We start from the raw sequence: 16,237 nt of genomic DNA, 5'->3' as shown, positions 1-16,237 counted from the left end.
TGCTCACAGATCGCTTCAACATCCATCTGATACTACTACTACTCTTCCTTAACAGACATTTCCCTTGGCCTTGGGAGGGAAGGGTCTTTCACTTAAGAGCTCTGGTTCTCCCCGTCGCCCCTTTCCATCCCCTCGACCCACAAAAGGCTCCGGTGTTTCCCGCCGTTCATGCACCGAAAAGAGAAGGCAAAATGCCCTCAGGAGGCTCCAGGTGAGGCCCTTCGGTGCCCCAGAGGCGGGTGTCCTAGGTCAGACTCCGGAGCTGTGCAGTGCAGCCCTGGCTACAGAAAGCCGCTTCGTCTGAATCCCCGGGTCTGCAGGCAGAGCCCACAGCCTGAAGGGCCGGCGCTGCCACCTACCTGCCCGGGACCTGCGGGCGGGGACCTGGGCCGTTCCCGAGGCCGCGCGGCCAACAGCTCCCGCCGCCACGCGACGGACGAGGAGGCAGAAGGCGGGGCCGTGCCAGACTAGCCGGGTAGCCTGGAACCACTTCGCCAACCTGCGAAGGCGTAGCACCGCTCCCTCCCAGCCTGCGGCCGCCAGCGACTCGGCGGAGTCGGCCTCCTGGGCAAAAAACAACCTGCGAAGCTCCTCCTTCTCCTCGTGCTCCCTACGCAAAGCACTCTCTAACCAATGGGAAGCGCGGTGGGCGGAGCGAGAGTGACAGACGATTACAGAGTCCTCCCGCCGGCGCGAACGGGCGGTGCAGCAGCAGGGCCAATCAGCAGCGTGGGTGGGAAGTACAGGGGAGGGAGAAAGTAGGGAAATAATGCGCCCAATCAGATCTCGGGGCCCTCGAGCGACGGGTCCTGCGACCCGTGGCCTTCCGAGCGCGGCGCTCAGGGGCGTGCCTGCCTGGGCCAATCGGCGGGAGCCCACAGTGCGGAGCGAGCGCCTCAAATGCTCGGGTTTCTCAGCTGATTGTCTCCAGCCGAGAGTTGTTTTTTGCAGCTACGGAGCTGAGCCGCAGCAGGAGGAGCCGAGACCCCCGGGGGGTGGGGGAAAGAGGAGGCGGGGTCGGGGGGAGCCGCGGCTGCTCTGCGCTGGACTCCGGGTCCCGTCACGGCGCTTCCTGGGGTTAGAGGCTGGGGTGGGTGGGGGGTAAGGGGGCAGTCCTTCTCCCCTTCGACGGCGGCTCCGAGTCCAGCCCCTTCCTTCCCGCGCTCGCTCGCCCGGCCCCCAGCCCCCTCATGAGGGTGTCCGTACCGGGTCCGGCGGCAGCTGCTGCCCCCGCAGCCGGCCGCGAGCCCTCCACGCCCGGCGGGGGCGGCGGAGGCGGAGGCGCCGTCGCTGCCGCCTCAGGCGCCGCGGTGCCGGGCTCCGTGCAGTTGGCGCTGAGCGTTCTGCACGCCTTGCTCTACGCCGCGCTGTTCGCCTTTGCCTACCTGCAGCTGTGGCGGCTGCTGCTGTACCGCGAGCGGCGGCTGAGTTACCAGAGCCTCTGCCTCTTCCTCTGTCTCCTGTGGGCAGCGCTCAGGACCACCCTCTTCTCCGCCGCCTTCTCGCTCAGCGGCTCCCTGCCCTTGCTCCGGCCGCCCGCTCACCTGCACTTCTTCCCCCACTGGCTGCTCTACTGCTTCCCCTCCTGTCTCCAGTTCTCCACGCTCTGTCTCCTCAACCTCTACCTGGCGGAGGTAAGGCGGGAGGGCCGGCATGCGGGGCCCGGGCGGGTGCGCGGGGCCGCCGGGATCAACTCCCGCTGAGGACCAGCGGGTGTGGGGGGTGGGCAGCGAGAGGCGGACTGGAAACCAGCCTGGGGAAACTGAGGCACACCTGGAGTGTGAGCCAGTGTTTTCGCGTTAAACTTAAGTGGCTGATTGGCTCGATTACTGGGGGGTCCGGGGCTAGGGGGTGAGTGAGTGAGTGTGTGTGTGTCTGACAACTTAAAACAGCAACGGAACGAACCCTTTGTTCAGTGTTCTGGCCCTCCGAGGTAAGGCGTTGGTGGCACCAACAAAGTGGCATCGCAAGAAGTAGCAGCCCCGGTGGCTCTGCCGAAGCCGGACTATGTTGAGGGAGGTTGGATGCTGAGGTAGCAGCAGCTCTGCTGAAGCTGGACTGCTGCCAGCCATTACGTCACCAGGCAGAGCTGTTCCTCTGCTATTGTTGCTGCGTTTCTTTTATTAGAAGCTTATATTCCCTCCTGCATCTCCTTTCCTGTGGCTCGATAAGCCTCACACAAATTTCGTTCGATAGTTCCCCAGCAGGGTTGATGATCAATAACCAATGCTGAGGATCAGGATAAGGACCTCCATAAAGCCCTTAATGTTTGCCCCAGTTGCTTCATGCTTTAGCGGTTTATCCTACCTCCTATAGCATAGTCTTTTTTGGAGCTAATTAAGAGAAAAAAAAATACTACCTCAACCTGTGCTTATTGCAGAAACAAAACCACCAAACTGTTTTTGCAATAACTTGCTTAATATCTGGAACCTAATCACACCCCCTTTCTCTTTTATGGGGAATTGCTGGTTGGATTGCATTGTTCTGCAGCGCTTAGGTATTTGACCCATTTCAAACAGGTTTGGGAGTGTAAGGTTGTCAGTCGTGTGTCAGCTTGTGGTATTTAAGCATAATATTTTAAGAATTTCCCCCAAAAAAGTCCTCCTTCCCACCAAAAGAAAAGCTTGAGGAGGGGAGGAAGCAAGGTGACATCATATGCTTAATACAGACTAATATAGAATAATATTGGCCTATGCAGCTAATCCTCTCAAAAGCTTTTTTGGAGATGATGGACTTAATGTAGTTCCAAGCAAAAGTAAAAAAAAAAAAAAATGACGTATATTAAGTGTTTATATTTCCTGCATAAACCGACTCTTTTCTCCTTTAATAAATAGGAAGTAGAATGCATAATTTTAAAATCAGTCATAATGTCAGCTATTTAGCACACTAAAAGCAATACTTGAAAACAACAAAACTAATTTAACTTTTATTATTTTCCTTCTCCATCCTTTGAAAGTCCAAACAATACAATGACAAAAACCCAAACCAGTAAGCGGAAATAAGAAGCATAGGTTATCACAAATCAAATGATGCCATAGTCGTGTCACTTATTTGAGGGTGTTCTAATCTAGTTGTCGTTTAAGCTGTTATAACACTTCTACCCTTTATACTTAAACTGATACATTGTAATCTTCCTGCCACCATTTCAGATAGTGCGTTAGTGACTTCTCAACACTGAAGCTTTTACTCCAGCTTCAGATGTTTACCTGAAAGTGACTAGCGATTTTTATGCCAGGAGCATCAGATGACTTGTTTTTTCCCTATACATTTTGATTTACAAAATAATATGAATGATTCACTGTAAAATAGTTGGCGGGCATTTCATAAAGTGGATAAACACTCTTTACTTCTTGGGGTATAACATACCATAAAGTCCACAATCTTAAATGCACACCTAGATGAAATTTTACATCTGTATACACCCATGTTACCACCACCCAGATTAAGATATGAAGCATTTTCCGTGTCCCAGAAGTTTCCCTTTTTACCCTCTCCCAATCAGTAGCTCCCCCAGGTAAGCACAAAGTGGGTAAACACTATCACAAAAAAGGAGATATATTTAAGCTCAAAATTCTGAAGGTATGCTTATATAGCATAGAATACATGGAGTATCTAGATTGGGTCTTCAGACTTTGAGCTAATATTCCAAGCTAGTGAGGAAGAATTTAAAATTTAAAAGTCTTCCTGTTAAATGTTTGTGTAATGTACTTTTTTTAAAATGATAAACTCTATTAACCTGAAAAATATAATTTGGGAAGAAGCTGGGATAAAGCTTTTTTCCTTTGTAATGCCTGCTAAAAAGAGTGTGAGTTGTTTGTCTATCCTTTCTTTTTATAATCAAATAAACAATTTTAGGACACAGAGTTGTACTTAAGAGAACAAATTGTCAATTTTTTTGAAAGTCTGTTTGAAAGGAGATATCTTAACCAGAAATCATTTCTCTTTTCATTAGAGAAAATCTCCAGGAACCTGTATTTAAGAGAGTATTTGAGTTCAAATTTTTATGTCAGTTCCAGATAACTGCAAGTATACTTCCCATTGATCATTCTGAATTAATGAAGTTTTTCCTAGTGAGTTCTTCATATTATGGCAAAGTGGTAGGGAAAGTTTATGTGGTAATAAATATAAGACTTAACTGATGTTTAATTTTTTTAACCAAAAGCCCCTATATCTTTTTTGAATAGTCGTGTGCCTTGATTACCAACTCACTCTGTCTTTGCTGTGGGCCGTATTAAATACCAATTCCATATTACTTTTCACTTGTTTAAAGCATTTGTTTTTTTCTGATTCTCACTAAGAGTAGCTTTAAGGACTTAGTTATAAAGAACCGTGGATCAGTATAAAAAGTAAAACAAACTCTACTACTTTGAATACATTTTGGTGGATATTCTAAAACTCATGTTTTTGAAAAGTTAAGAAGTGCCTTAACCCCCCCCTTTTTTTTTTCTTGGTGTCTACACTTGAATGGAATTGAGATGAGGGAAAGTAGCCCTTTCTTAATTAAGCTTCTCAGTGTCTCATACTTAACCTCCTGGAAGCTGATAGTTGAGAGAAAGAGGAAAAAAAAAAAAAGAAAAACCACCTTGTACACTAATCTAAAAACACATATTAAACTTCTGGCAGGATCAGTAGGACATGAGCTTTTCCAGAGAAGGGTTCACACTCCTGGACTTTTACCGGAGAAGACTTCAATATTTAAAACAGACTATCTGATAAAACTGATTCTATCTACCATTAGAACATATTGAAGGACTTAAAAGGAGAGTTGACAGCATCACACAATATATCCATGTAAGAAACCTGCACATGAACCTCCTGAATCTAATTTTTTTTTTTTTTTAATGAGAGTTGATGGTATACCATCTTGGAGTGTTGTGATGCATGCCAAAGTCAATGAGTTCATCTTCAACATATTGAAGTTCTTACTTTCAATTTGGTCTTAGGAGTGCCAATTGCTTAATCAGGATAAAGTACAGTGACTTAATCACAATGCCAAAACAGCTAGGAAAATTAAATTCAAAATCTTAACTCTTACATTTATGGATGCTATTATTGTCCCTACCAGTAGATATATTCTTATATTGGTAATACTTCAAATAACATGCAAGTCAACTTACAGGTTCATTGATTGTGTTCTGTTCTTTGATTTCCCACAAAAATTGAAATCACACTTCTACCACCTAAAATAGAAATTCCTTGAGGATAAGAAGGAATATTTTACATATTTTTATCTCTAGCAACTAGAACAATGGTGATTATATTATTGAATGACACTTTATAAAAAGGACAAAATTTAGAAAATATTTAATCATCTAAAATATGGGGGTTAACTTTATTTTGATGAACATTGGAGGTAAATTATGTATTGTCTGGAATCTATTTTCTGCCTAAAAGATTTCATACAGTATAGAATTTTGTTTAATGAAACTATTTTTATATCATGGCAAATGGCCCATACTAATTAAGGCTTTGCTAATTTAGTTTCAACAAATTCAACAAAATAGAAAAGTCTGTAAGATGAATCTCATATCCTGAGTCAGTTACTGTTTACCAGAAATAGTGGTTTAGTTCAATGTTTGACTTTTATCCATAACTGACTATAAACTGTTTTTGTCTGAATCTACTAAATTTTTTCACTATCTTGATCTTATTTCTCCTGAAATCATCTGTGAAGCCGAAGTTTCAGATACATACCTGTAACAAGACATGTTATAATGCCTTACATTTTATGAAATCGGTATTTTCCAAGCACTTTGTGTGATTTATCTTCACAACCCCCATCAAATAGGTAGAAAGTGATGTGATTTGTCCAAAATTAAATGGCTAATATGTATCAGATGTGATACTATTGTATAGCTCAGGTGCTATGAAGTCTTATCAAGTAATTTTCTTCCTATATCATGAACTTTACTGGATACATCACTTCTTTATTACTTAGTGCTTCTCTAACTTGCTTTCCCATTTTTCACATGGTTTCAAACCTTTTCCATTGTCTAGCAAACTCTTTCTTCACCTTTCATCCACTGCATATGACTCCTAGTTTAAAGAAGTAGAAGCCGGGTCATCTGGCCTACCAGAGATTCAGAGAAATGCTGCAGAGAGTAGTCAGTCTTTTTCAATGCATGATTGGGCTGGCAAGAAAAGGCCAGAAACTACCAAAAAAAAAAAAAAAAGCAAATGCAGAATGATAAAATACCACACAAATGTGTGTCTTGGGGGTAGGGCAGGAGTGGTTTTCAGCTGCCTCCTGCTAGCCTACTGCCCAGATTTTAATTTTGTGTGTTGAGGGTGTAGGGAAGTGTCGTTGCAGGCTGTGCCTTGCAGTGAGGTCTTTAAAAAGACTTCATCCCCTCCAGCATAATGCCAGAATCTTTTAAGTGTACACCTTCAGTGGATCAGCTGGGAAAATAAGCAGGTCCTCAGAGCTAAATAGCGGGGACAAATTGGTAAATAAAAGTCTTCCCTGGGAATGCAAAATAAGCTCGTTCTTGCACAAGTTTGAAGCCTAAATTCACATCTGTTCTGTGATTGAGAGGAGCGGACTGGGGGGTTTCAGGAGATCTAACTTGAAAACATAAAGTTATCCTTGCTTTATACTAACCTCAAGGAGCTGTAAGAAGCAGATGCAAAGCATCTGTGGAGGAATGTACTTTAAACCCAGACTTTTGACAGATAAAATTCCAAAAAACATGGGTTCAGAATCAAAAATCACACTGGGGAATTGCAGATAATCAGAATTATCAAATACATAGTACACAATAATTACTCATTTATGAATTAAATACTGTTGAAATGTAAAACTTAAAATTGGCACATTTGGAAATCATTTTTTAATGAAAAAATTAAAAACTGAAATGGATGGTTAAGCAGATTAAACACAGTTAAAAAGAAATAAGTGAACTAGAAGATCTCAGGAAAAAAAATCACTCAGGATATAGCCCAGAGAAATAAAAGATGGAAGATACAACCAATGGGTGAAAAGAGAATGAGGATATAATGAGCAGGTCCAACATTTGTGTAATTGGAATTATAGAGAAATTATTCAAAGGGAAAATAAGAGTTTACCCAAATTTATGAAAGACATCCAAGTTTCAGATCCAGAAAGCCCAACATATCCAAAGTGGGCTTTGCGAAAACATATTTAAAGTGAACTTCAAAACACTGACCTGGCGCAGTGGCTCACGCCTGTAATCCCAGCACTTTGGGAGGCTGAGGCGGGCAGACACGAGGTCAGGAGATCGAGACCCTCCTGGCTAACACGGTGAAACCCTGTCTCTACTAAAAATACAAAAAATTAGCCCAGCATGATGGCACGCGCCTGTAGTTCCAGCTACCTGGGAAGAGAGAGAGAAGGCAGGAGAATCATTTGAACCTGGGAAGTGGAAGTTGCAGTGAGCCAAGATCACACCACTGCACTCTAGCCTGGCAACAGAGCAAGTCTCCATCTCAAAAACAAAAAAAACCTTCAGAAATCAATGTGGGGTCGGGCGCGGTGGCTCAAAACGCTTGTAATGCCAGCACTTTGGGAGGCCGAGGTGAGCGGATCACGAGGTCAGGAGATCGAGACCACGGTGAAACCCCGTCTCTACTAAAATTACAAAAAATTAGCTGGGCGTGGTGGCAGGCGCCTGTAGTCCCAGCTACTCGGAGAGGCTGAGGCAGGAGAATGGCGTGAACCTGGGAGGCGGAGCTTGCAGTGAGCCGAGATTGCGCCACTGCACTCCAGCCTGGGCGACAGAGCAAGATTCCGTCTCAAAAAAAAAAAAAAAATCAATGTGATAAAAGCCATATGTGTAGTGTAAAGGAGAAAATCATATGATCATCTCAATAGATGCAGAAAGAAGAATTTGACAAAATTCAACGATAGATGATTTTTTAAAATTAACTTTTAGTACATGAGGGAAAAGGGGGAATTTTTTCAGTCTAATAAAAAGCATCTTCAAAAAGCCTGTAGCTGATATTATACTTAAATATTGACAGCATATTACCTAGGAGAAGAACAAAGTACTTCACAACATTGTGCTGGAGGTCTTAGCCATTGCAATAGGCAAGGGAAAGAAAAGGGTTTGAAAATTAGAAAAACAAGTAAAATTGTCTCTATTTGTAGGTGACACAATTTCTTAGGTCAAAAATCCTAATCTACAGATAGCTACAGGAAGTAATATCTAAGCTTATAGGATATAACTTTTTATATACTAGCAGAAAACAATTAGAAAAATGAAATATAAAAATTCCACTTGGCAGGGCATGGTAGCTCACGCCTTTAATCTCAGCACTTTGGGAGGCCGAGTTGGGAGGATCGCTTTAGCTCAGCAGTTCGAGACCAGCCTGGACAACATAGACCTCATCTCTACAAAAAAATAAAAAATCAGCCAGGTGCAGTGGGTGGGCCTGTAATTCCAGCTACTTGGGAGGCTGAAGTGGGAGGATCACTTGAGTCCAGGAGATAGAGACTGCAGTGAGCCAAGGTTGCACCACTGCACTCCAGCTTGGGCGACAGAACAAGACCCTGTTTCAAAAACAAAAAACAATTCTACATGCAATAGTGTCAAAAAATTAAAATACTTAGGAATAAATAAGAGATGTGCAAGACCTCTACAAGGAAAACTACAAAACATTATTGAGAGAAAGAGGCCTCAGTGAATGGAAAAATATACCCTGAAAAGCTCATTGTTTTTAAGGTGTTATTTCTCCCTTAATTTGACCTATAAATTCAATGCAATTCCTATTAAAAATTTTTGCAGGATATTTTGGTAGCTGTTGCCAAGATGGTTTTAAAATATGTGTGGACATACGAGGGACTTAAGTGTAGCTGAAACAATTTTGTAAAAGAAGGACGAAGTTGAAGGATCACACTACTTGAAGAGTAACTGTAAAGCTACAGTAATCAAGAGAGTGTAATACTGGGGAAAAGATAGACATATAGATCAATGGAGCAGGATAGAGAATCCAGAATTAGACCCACATATATATATAGTCAACTGATTTTTTTCCCCAAAAGTGCCAAGATAATTTAGTGAGGGAAAAGTTTTGTCAACTAATAGTTCCAAAATAATTGAATATTCATATGGGAAAAATGAACATTGATTCTTACCTCACACTATAAAATGTACTTGACATAGATCATAGACCTAACTGTAAAAGCTAAAATTTGTAGAAGACAGGAGAAGATCTTTTCTTGGAGTAGGCAAAGGTTTCGTAGTAAACAAAAAGGCATGAACCAAAATTGACAAATGAGACTTTATCAAAATTTAAAACTTTTGTTTTTTGCAAGACAGATAAATACAAGGCAAGCCACAGACTGGGAGGAAATATTTGCAGCACGTGTATCTGGCAAAGTACATTTATCCAAAACATACAAAGAACTCATAACTCAATAAGAAAATCCAGTAAAAATGAACAAAGGATTTGAACAAATACTTCACAAAAGAAGATATACGCATAGCCAAGAAACACATGAAGAGATGCTCAAGGTTATTATTAGGAAAACAAAAATTACACTCACATTGAATTACCACTAAACATTGATTAGCAGGACTAAAATTTAAAAGACTGACCATACCAACTATTGGCCAAAATGTGGATTAATTGGAACTCCTACACTGATGATAGGAATGTAAAGTTTTACAACCACTTTGGAAAACAGTTTAGCAGTTGTTAAAAAAACATAAGCCTGTCATAAAATCTAGCCGTTACAGAAGCCAGGCGTGGTGGCACAGGCCTATAGTCCCAGCTACTCAGGAAACTGAGGCAGGAGGATCACTTGAGCCCAGCAGCTCAAGACCGGCCTGGGCAGCATAGCAAGACCCTGTCTCAAAACTTATGGAGAAAAATCTAGCCGTTATAGATACTTACCCAAGAGAAATGAAAGCATATGTTCCTATAAAAACTTGAACATGGATGTACATAATAGCTTTATTCACAAAAACTCAAAACTGAAATTAACCCAGATGTTCATCAGAAATGAATGAATGAACAAAATATACCAACACAAAGGAATACTACTCAGTAGTAAAAGCAAAGGAACAAACTACGACACAACAACGTGGATTAATCTCAAAATCAGTATGCTGAATGAAGGAAGCCAGGGAAAAATGAGCTCACACTGTGTCATTTCATTTATATTAAATTTTAGGAAATGCAAACCTATGATCACACAAAGCAGATCACTAGTTTCCTAGGGTCTGGAGCAGAAGGGAAGACTTACAAAAAGGGGCAGGGTGAAATTTAGTGGGTGGGGAGATATTCTGTATTTGATTGTGATAGTTTTTTTTGAGACAGAGTCTCACTCTGTGGCCCAGGCTGGAGTGCAGTGGCACGATCTTGGCTCACTGCAAGCTCCGCCTCCTGGGTTCATGCCATTCTCCTGCCTCAGCCTCCCGAGTAGCTGGGACTACAGGCGCCTGCCACAGCGCCCAGCTAATTTTTTTTTTTTTGTATTTTTAGTAGAGACGAGGTTTCACTGTGGTCTCGATCTCCTGACCTCGTGATCCGCCCACCTCGGCCTTCCAAAGTGCTGGGATTACAGGCGTGAGCCACTGCGCCCAGCCTTGATTGTGATAGTTTCAAAGGTTGTACAGCTTTCTCAAAACTCAGAATTGTACAGCTTAAATGCATGCAGTGTATTGTACATAAATTATATTTCAATGAAGTTGATTTTAAAAATTTCAGGGCTTTGCAATTTACTCCAAGAATAAAAGCTGAAGCAGGGAAGAAATGTACAACATGCAGCTCCATCATTTATCAGCTCTATGTAACTTGGTTAAGTTAGTTGGGTAAATTACTTACCTTTTCTGTGCCTATTTTCCTTCTTAGAAAAATTAGAATAATAATGCCTGCCTCATAGAATTACTGTGAAAATTATATACTTCATATAAAATGTTTGGGACATGGTAGTACTACTGATTGTTGGCTGTTATTAAATTTTAAATAATTGGGATCTCATAGTCTACGTTCTCACACTCCTAAAACAAGCCAGAATTCAGTAACAAAAATAACTTGTAAAGCTGAGCATGGTGGCACGTGTCTGTAGTCTCAGCTACTCAGGAGGCTGAGGCAGGAGGATCACTTGAGCCCAGGAGATTGAGTCCAGGCCTAGGCAATGTATCGAGACCTTGTCTCTTAAAAAACAACAAACAAAAAACAACTAATAAAGGTTCATTTAGAAATTTTTAAAACAGTTATGAACATGGGTAAAGGAAGAAATTCCAATGGCATTTAAGAATACTATATGATAATAAAAATACTGTATATCAGAACTTGAATTATGCAGCTAGGTTAGCATGCAGAACTAAATTTAGAACCTTGAATATTTACATTAGAAAAAAATTTAATAAGCTAATCATCTAATTTATGTTAGAAAAAGAACAGGATAAATCCAAAGGAGATGAATCTTAAGAGTAATAAAATAGAAAAAACAAAGAGGTTTGATAAAGCCAAAAGCTACCTAATACCTTTCTTCATAATCAAACTTCTTTCAGAGGTGACCATGAATATATCACCATTTTCTCACTTCTCCAGCTGCTCTAATCTGCCTTTCCCCCATCACTCTACAAAATAGTTGTTGCCTATGGCTCACAGTGACCTTCATGTCAACAAGTTCATTAGACATTTTTCAGACCTCATTCAAATTAACTTCTCAGCAGCAATTGACCCCCCATATCTTTCCCCTTATCACTGGCTAGCACATTGAATAGGATTCTCCTGATTTTTTTGTTACCTTGATAGCTTCTTTGTAAGCTCATCTGCCTGTCTTGCCATCAGAGAGGTTAAGATTTCTAAACACTTAAGCCTAGATCCCCTCTTCTTTCCAAGTGATCACATCCACTTTCGTGACATCATGCCACTTAAAAACAGATGACTCACATTTGTCTCCAATCCTTACTCACCCATACTACTCTAAGCTGGCTCTGTAGATTCTGCACTGATTTGACATCTTCATGATATCTGATGCACTCAGATTCAACATGGTCTTTCTTCCTCCTTTCCCACCCTACACCTATATTCATCAAAACCTGGTTCTTGAACCAGGCACAGTTGTTCTGCCTGTAATCCCAGTAACTTGGGAGGCTGAGGTGGCAGCATCACTTGAGCCCAGGAGTTCAAGGCTGCAGTAAGCAACGTTTGCGCCACTGTACTCCAGCCTGGATGACAGAGCAAGATTCCAACTCAAAACACACAGACACACACACACAACTTGGTTCTCCTCTTTTGTTCCCCATTTCCATGACTAGTATTGCTATCCAATTATTTATATAATTCAGAAATGTGAGTCCTTCTCAATATTGCTTTCTCCCTCATTCTGCACATTCACTGCATCACCAAATCCTGTTACCTCCTAACATCTCTTAAGTCCATTCACTTCTCCCCTTCAAAATGCCTGGTCCAGGCTACTAGCATCTATTGACTAGTCCATGGCAGTTAGCCTTCTAATTGGTGTGTCTGTATACTCTGGCCCCCACAGGCCCATTCTCCACAGTGTTGCCAGAGTTTTTTGAAACAAAAATCTATTATAAAAGCCCCACCCAGCCAGGCACGGTGGCTCACACCCGTAATCCCAGTACTTTGGGAGGCCAAGGCGGGGAGATCACGAGGTCAGGAGTTCGAGACCAGCCTGGCCAATATGGTGAAACCCCATCTCTACTAAAAAATACAAAAATTAGCTGGGTGTGGTGGCACACACGTGTAGTCCCAGCTACTTGGGAGGCTGAGGCAGGAGAATTGCTTGAACGTGGGAGGCAGAGGTTGCAGTGAGCCGAGATCACATCACTGCACTCCACCCTGGGCAACAGAGTGAGACTTTGTCTCAAAAAAAAAAAAAAAAAGCCCCACCCCTAAATTCCTCCATTGGATCTAGTTACTCATTAGAATAGAGAGAGTTCTATGCATACTACAAGTCATTTCATGGTTCCAGCCTAATCTCAAACTATGCTCCTCATTCCTCACCATTCCAGCCACATTAAACATTATTTTAGTCCTCTGTACTTGCCATATTCCTTCTGCCACAGAGCCATTCCATATTCTTTTCCTGATACTTAGAATGTTCTTTCCTCCTCCTTTGCTTAGTTAACTCTCAACTCCAGGGCACAGTGCTTCTTCAAGGAAGCCTTCACCCAACTACTCAAGTTAGATTCCAAAATTATAGACTAGTAGAGCATTATCCTCCTCTTCTTCATATCATCTGCACAGTTGGAATTTTATATTTGTGTGGCTTTTTTGTGTGAGCTTACTAGATTGGTAAGCACTATAGGAATAAGGACCAAGTCTATTATTGCTGTATTAGGTATTGGTACCTAATTTAACATCTGATGTGTATTAGGTGTTCAGTAAATATTGAATGAAGTTCTTGTTCACCATATCCCAAATAGCATAGTGGGGAGGAATCCCTGAATATATAATTTCACAGCAGAATTTGCTCTACCCTTTTCTTTCTTCTCTTTTCCCACTTATCTACCTCCTCCCTTAAAAAAAAAAAAAAAAATGCTTGCTTTAAAACAAGAGTCCCAAAATCAGATGCCTAAAGGGACCTGAATGCTACAACCTCAGAGAGAGAATAGGGAGTGTTGCTGTTTGTGGTGAATCAGAAAGCACATGTTTAAGGAGGACAATCACATTAATTCTGTTCCAGCTATGAGATTACATTGTCAAACCGTCTGATTTTTCAAGAGAAATCACAAATTTGGATTTCTTAAAATGAGAAATCTACTTTTTAAATAATAACAGGATTTACAAGTATGTTAAAAATACTGTAGGCTAATACTGAATAAGCTAAGCAAAACTTCCGTGGATCAAACCGAAACCATGGGCTATTTTCTTCTCCTCCTCTTCCTCCTCCTCCTCATAGGAATAAAACAACTAAATATAATCCTGTCTTTATAATTTCTATATACCAAGCTTTAATTATATTTAATACCCATCAAAGTTAGTTAAAATGAACTCTGAGTAATTTATACCTTATGGAAAAATTACGGTGTTCTAAGTCTGACCAAATGTATAGAAAGTACCATATATCTTTGGATATGCCATCTATGTCTGCTTTGCCCCACTATACTACATATTGCTTTAGATCAGCCACTATTTTACATTTATTTTGAAAGAAATTTTGCATACCCTTCAACACCTAGCACTGTTATATATGTGGTCAGTGCTTAATGACTTGGAGTAAATTAGTGGTAAAGTAAGGGAATTTAAAAGAAGCATTTTCTTCTTTCCACCTCCACAAACAAAATCAGAATCTAACTTCATGGAACGTTTCATCTAATTTGTTTTAAATAAAGACAAACTTTTAAAAATTAAGTGTCGGCCGGGCGTGGTGGCTCACGCTTGTAATCCCAGCACTTTGGGAGGCCGAGGCGGGTGGATCACGAGGTCAGGAGATCGAGACCACAGTGAAACCCCGTCTCTACTAAAAATACAAAAAATTAGCCGGGCGTGGTGGCGGGCGCCTGTAGTCCCAGCTACTCGGAGAGGCTGAGGCAGGAGAATGGCGTGAACCCGGGAGGCGGAGCTTGCAATGAGCCGAGATCGCGCCACTGCACTCCAGCCTGGGTGACAGAGCGAGACTCCGTCTCAAAAAAAAAAAAATAAAATAAAATAAAATAAATAAATAAAAATTAAGTGTCCTTGTAATCTTATTAACTTTGGTAGAGGCGTATGTTTAAGATAGTACATCATGAATAGCCCTGAACAAGGAATCTGGGAACCAGAATTCCAGTCCAAATTCTGCTTTATTTGAATAATTGATATTTGCAAATCATTATTTTTCTGGGCCAGTTGTATAATTTGTAAAGTGGTTAGTCTCAGTGATATCTAAGATACCTTAAATTATAGTATGCTGATACTAATAAAGCAATGCAGAATTTGAGAATTTTTGCTTAAACTCCTTAGTACCTAGTGCTGTGATCTAATACAGTATCTGAATTCTGTCTCTGAGACATAGATGCCAGTTAAACGGAGTTATACATAACATGTTAAAACTGATCAAAATTTATTTAGGACCCAGGGATCATCATCCTTCTAGAATAATATTTCAAATTTGTACCTTCTCTCTTCTTACAAAAACTCAATTACAGTTACCATTTTCATTAGCATATTAATCACACTCTACAATTTGTTTTTCCAGCTTCAGTCTTCTCGGAGTATTAAAAAGCTTAAGAAATATTTTCTTAAAAATTTGTACTCTCCTCAGCTACTACGTAGGATCCAGTCATTTGAGCTGGTTTGAGGTGGTGTAGTATATATTCTAAGGAGAATATGAACTTTTATCCCTTTATAGCCCTATTTTAGGTTGTTTCATTGGTCAGGAGCCCCTTGTATTTGTAGCTTTTGTAGAAGAGAAAGTTCAATGTGAGGGCTGAGGCTGTTAAGTGCCTAATTGGCATTTTTTTTTTAAAACCTATTCTGAAAAGAATGGGACATGAAACAGCAGGACTGACAGCAGTAACTTAAGTCAGGGTAGAGCATGTATACTTGGCAGTAGCAGGAAATCCTTTTGCCCAAAGTAGAAAATGTGATATGATTACCTGCTAGGAGCATTATATGTAAGTATGTTTTTAGAGATGAATTAACAGGCTAGAATCAGTCATGGTTAAAGGCACCTACATTTTTAAATGGATGGTAGATTTTCCAGGTTTTGTAAACTGGATGTTATAGGGATACTATTAGAACACTGGATACAGGCCAGGTGCAGTGGCTCACGCCTGTAATCCCAGCACATTGGGAGGCTGAGGCGGGTGGATCATCTGAGGTCAGGAGTTTGAGACCAGCCTGGCCAACATGGTGAAACCCTGACTCTACTAAAAATACAAAAAATTAGCTGAGCATGGTGGCGTGTACCTATAATCTCAACTACTTGGGAGGCTGCGGCAGGAGACTCTCTTGAACCCAGGAGGTAGAGGTTGCAGTGAGCCAAGATCACACCACTGCACTCCAGCCTGGGTGACAAAGTGAGACACCATCTGAAAAAAAAAAAAAAAAAAAAAAAGGAAAAGAACTCTGGATACAGAGGTATTAGGTAGTTAAGAACTTGGGCACTGGAGTCCCATTCCTTGGACCCTTACTAAGTGACCTTAAGCGGGTAACTTCTCTGTATCATAGTTTCTCCACCTGTACCTACCTCATGGGGTTGTGAAGTTAAATAGAATAATGCTTTAAATATACCAAGAGTAGTAGAACATAATAAGACTCAAATGGTAGCTATTATTATTTTAGAAAAAAAGAAAAGAGCATCTCTAAAATT

At 41.3% G+C, this 16,237-nt stretch overlaps 2 protein-coding genes across 2 annotated transcripts in view; one reads left to right on the top strand and one right to left on the bottom strand.

The window, feature by feature from the left end:
* The window catches only part of TXNDC16 (thioredoxin domain containing 16), a 148,753-nt gene extending 148,198 nt beyond the window's left edge, over positions 1-555 (bottom strand). Inside the window, exon 1 of the mRNA XM_058429389.1 lies at positions 360-555. The gene's annotated coding sequence lies outside the window, so the exon portion shown is untranslated. The remainder of the gene's footprint in view (positions 1-359) is intronic.
* A 324-nt stretch (positions 556-879) lies between these two features.
* The window catches only part of GPR137C (G protein-coupled receptor 137C), a 78,274-nt gene continuing 62,916 nt past the window's right edge, over positions 880-16,237 (top strand). Inside the window, exon 1 of the mRNA XM_032135101.1 lies at positions 880-1,634. Coding sequence (XP_031990992.1) covers positions 1,191-1,634 — 444 coding nt within the window. The 5' untranslated portion in view covers positions 880-1,190. The remainder of the gene's footprint in view (positions 1,635-16,237) is intronic.

This window comes from Hylobates moloch, unplaced genomic scaffold (assembly GCF_009828535.3).
Source record: "Hylobates moloch isolate HMO894 unplaced genomic scaffold, HMol_V3 SCAFFOLD_16, whole genome shotgun sequence".
NCBI classification, from domain to species: domain Eukaryota; kingdom Metazoa; phylum Chordata; class Mammalia; order Primates; family Hylobatidae; genus Hylobates; species Hylobates moloch.
The sequence above is the reverse complement of the archived record's forward strand: the minus strand, read 5'-3'. Positions and strand labels throughout refer to the sequence as shown.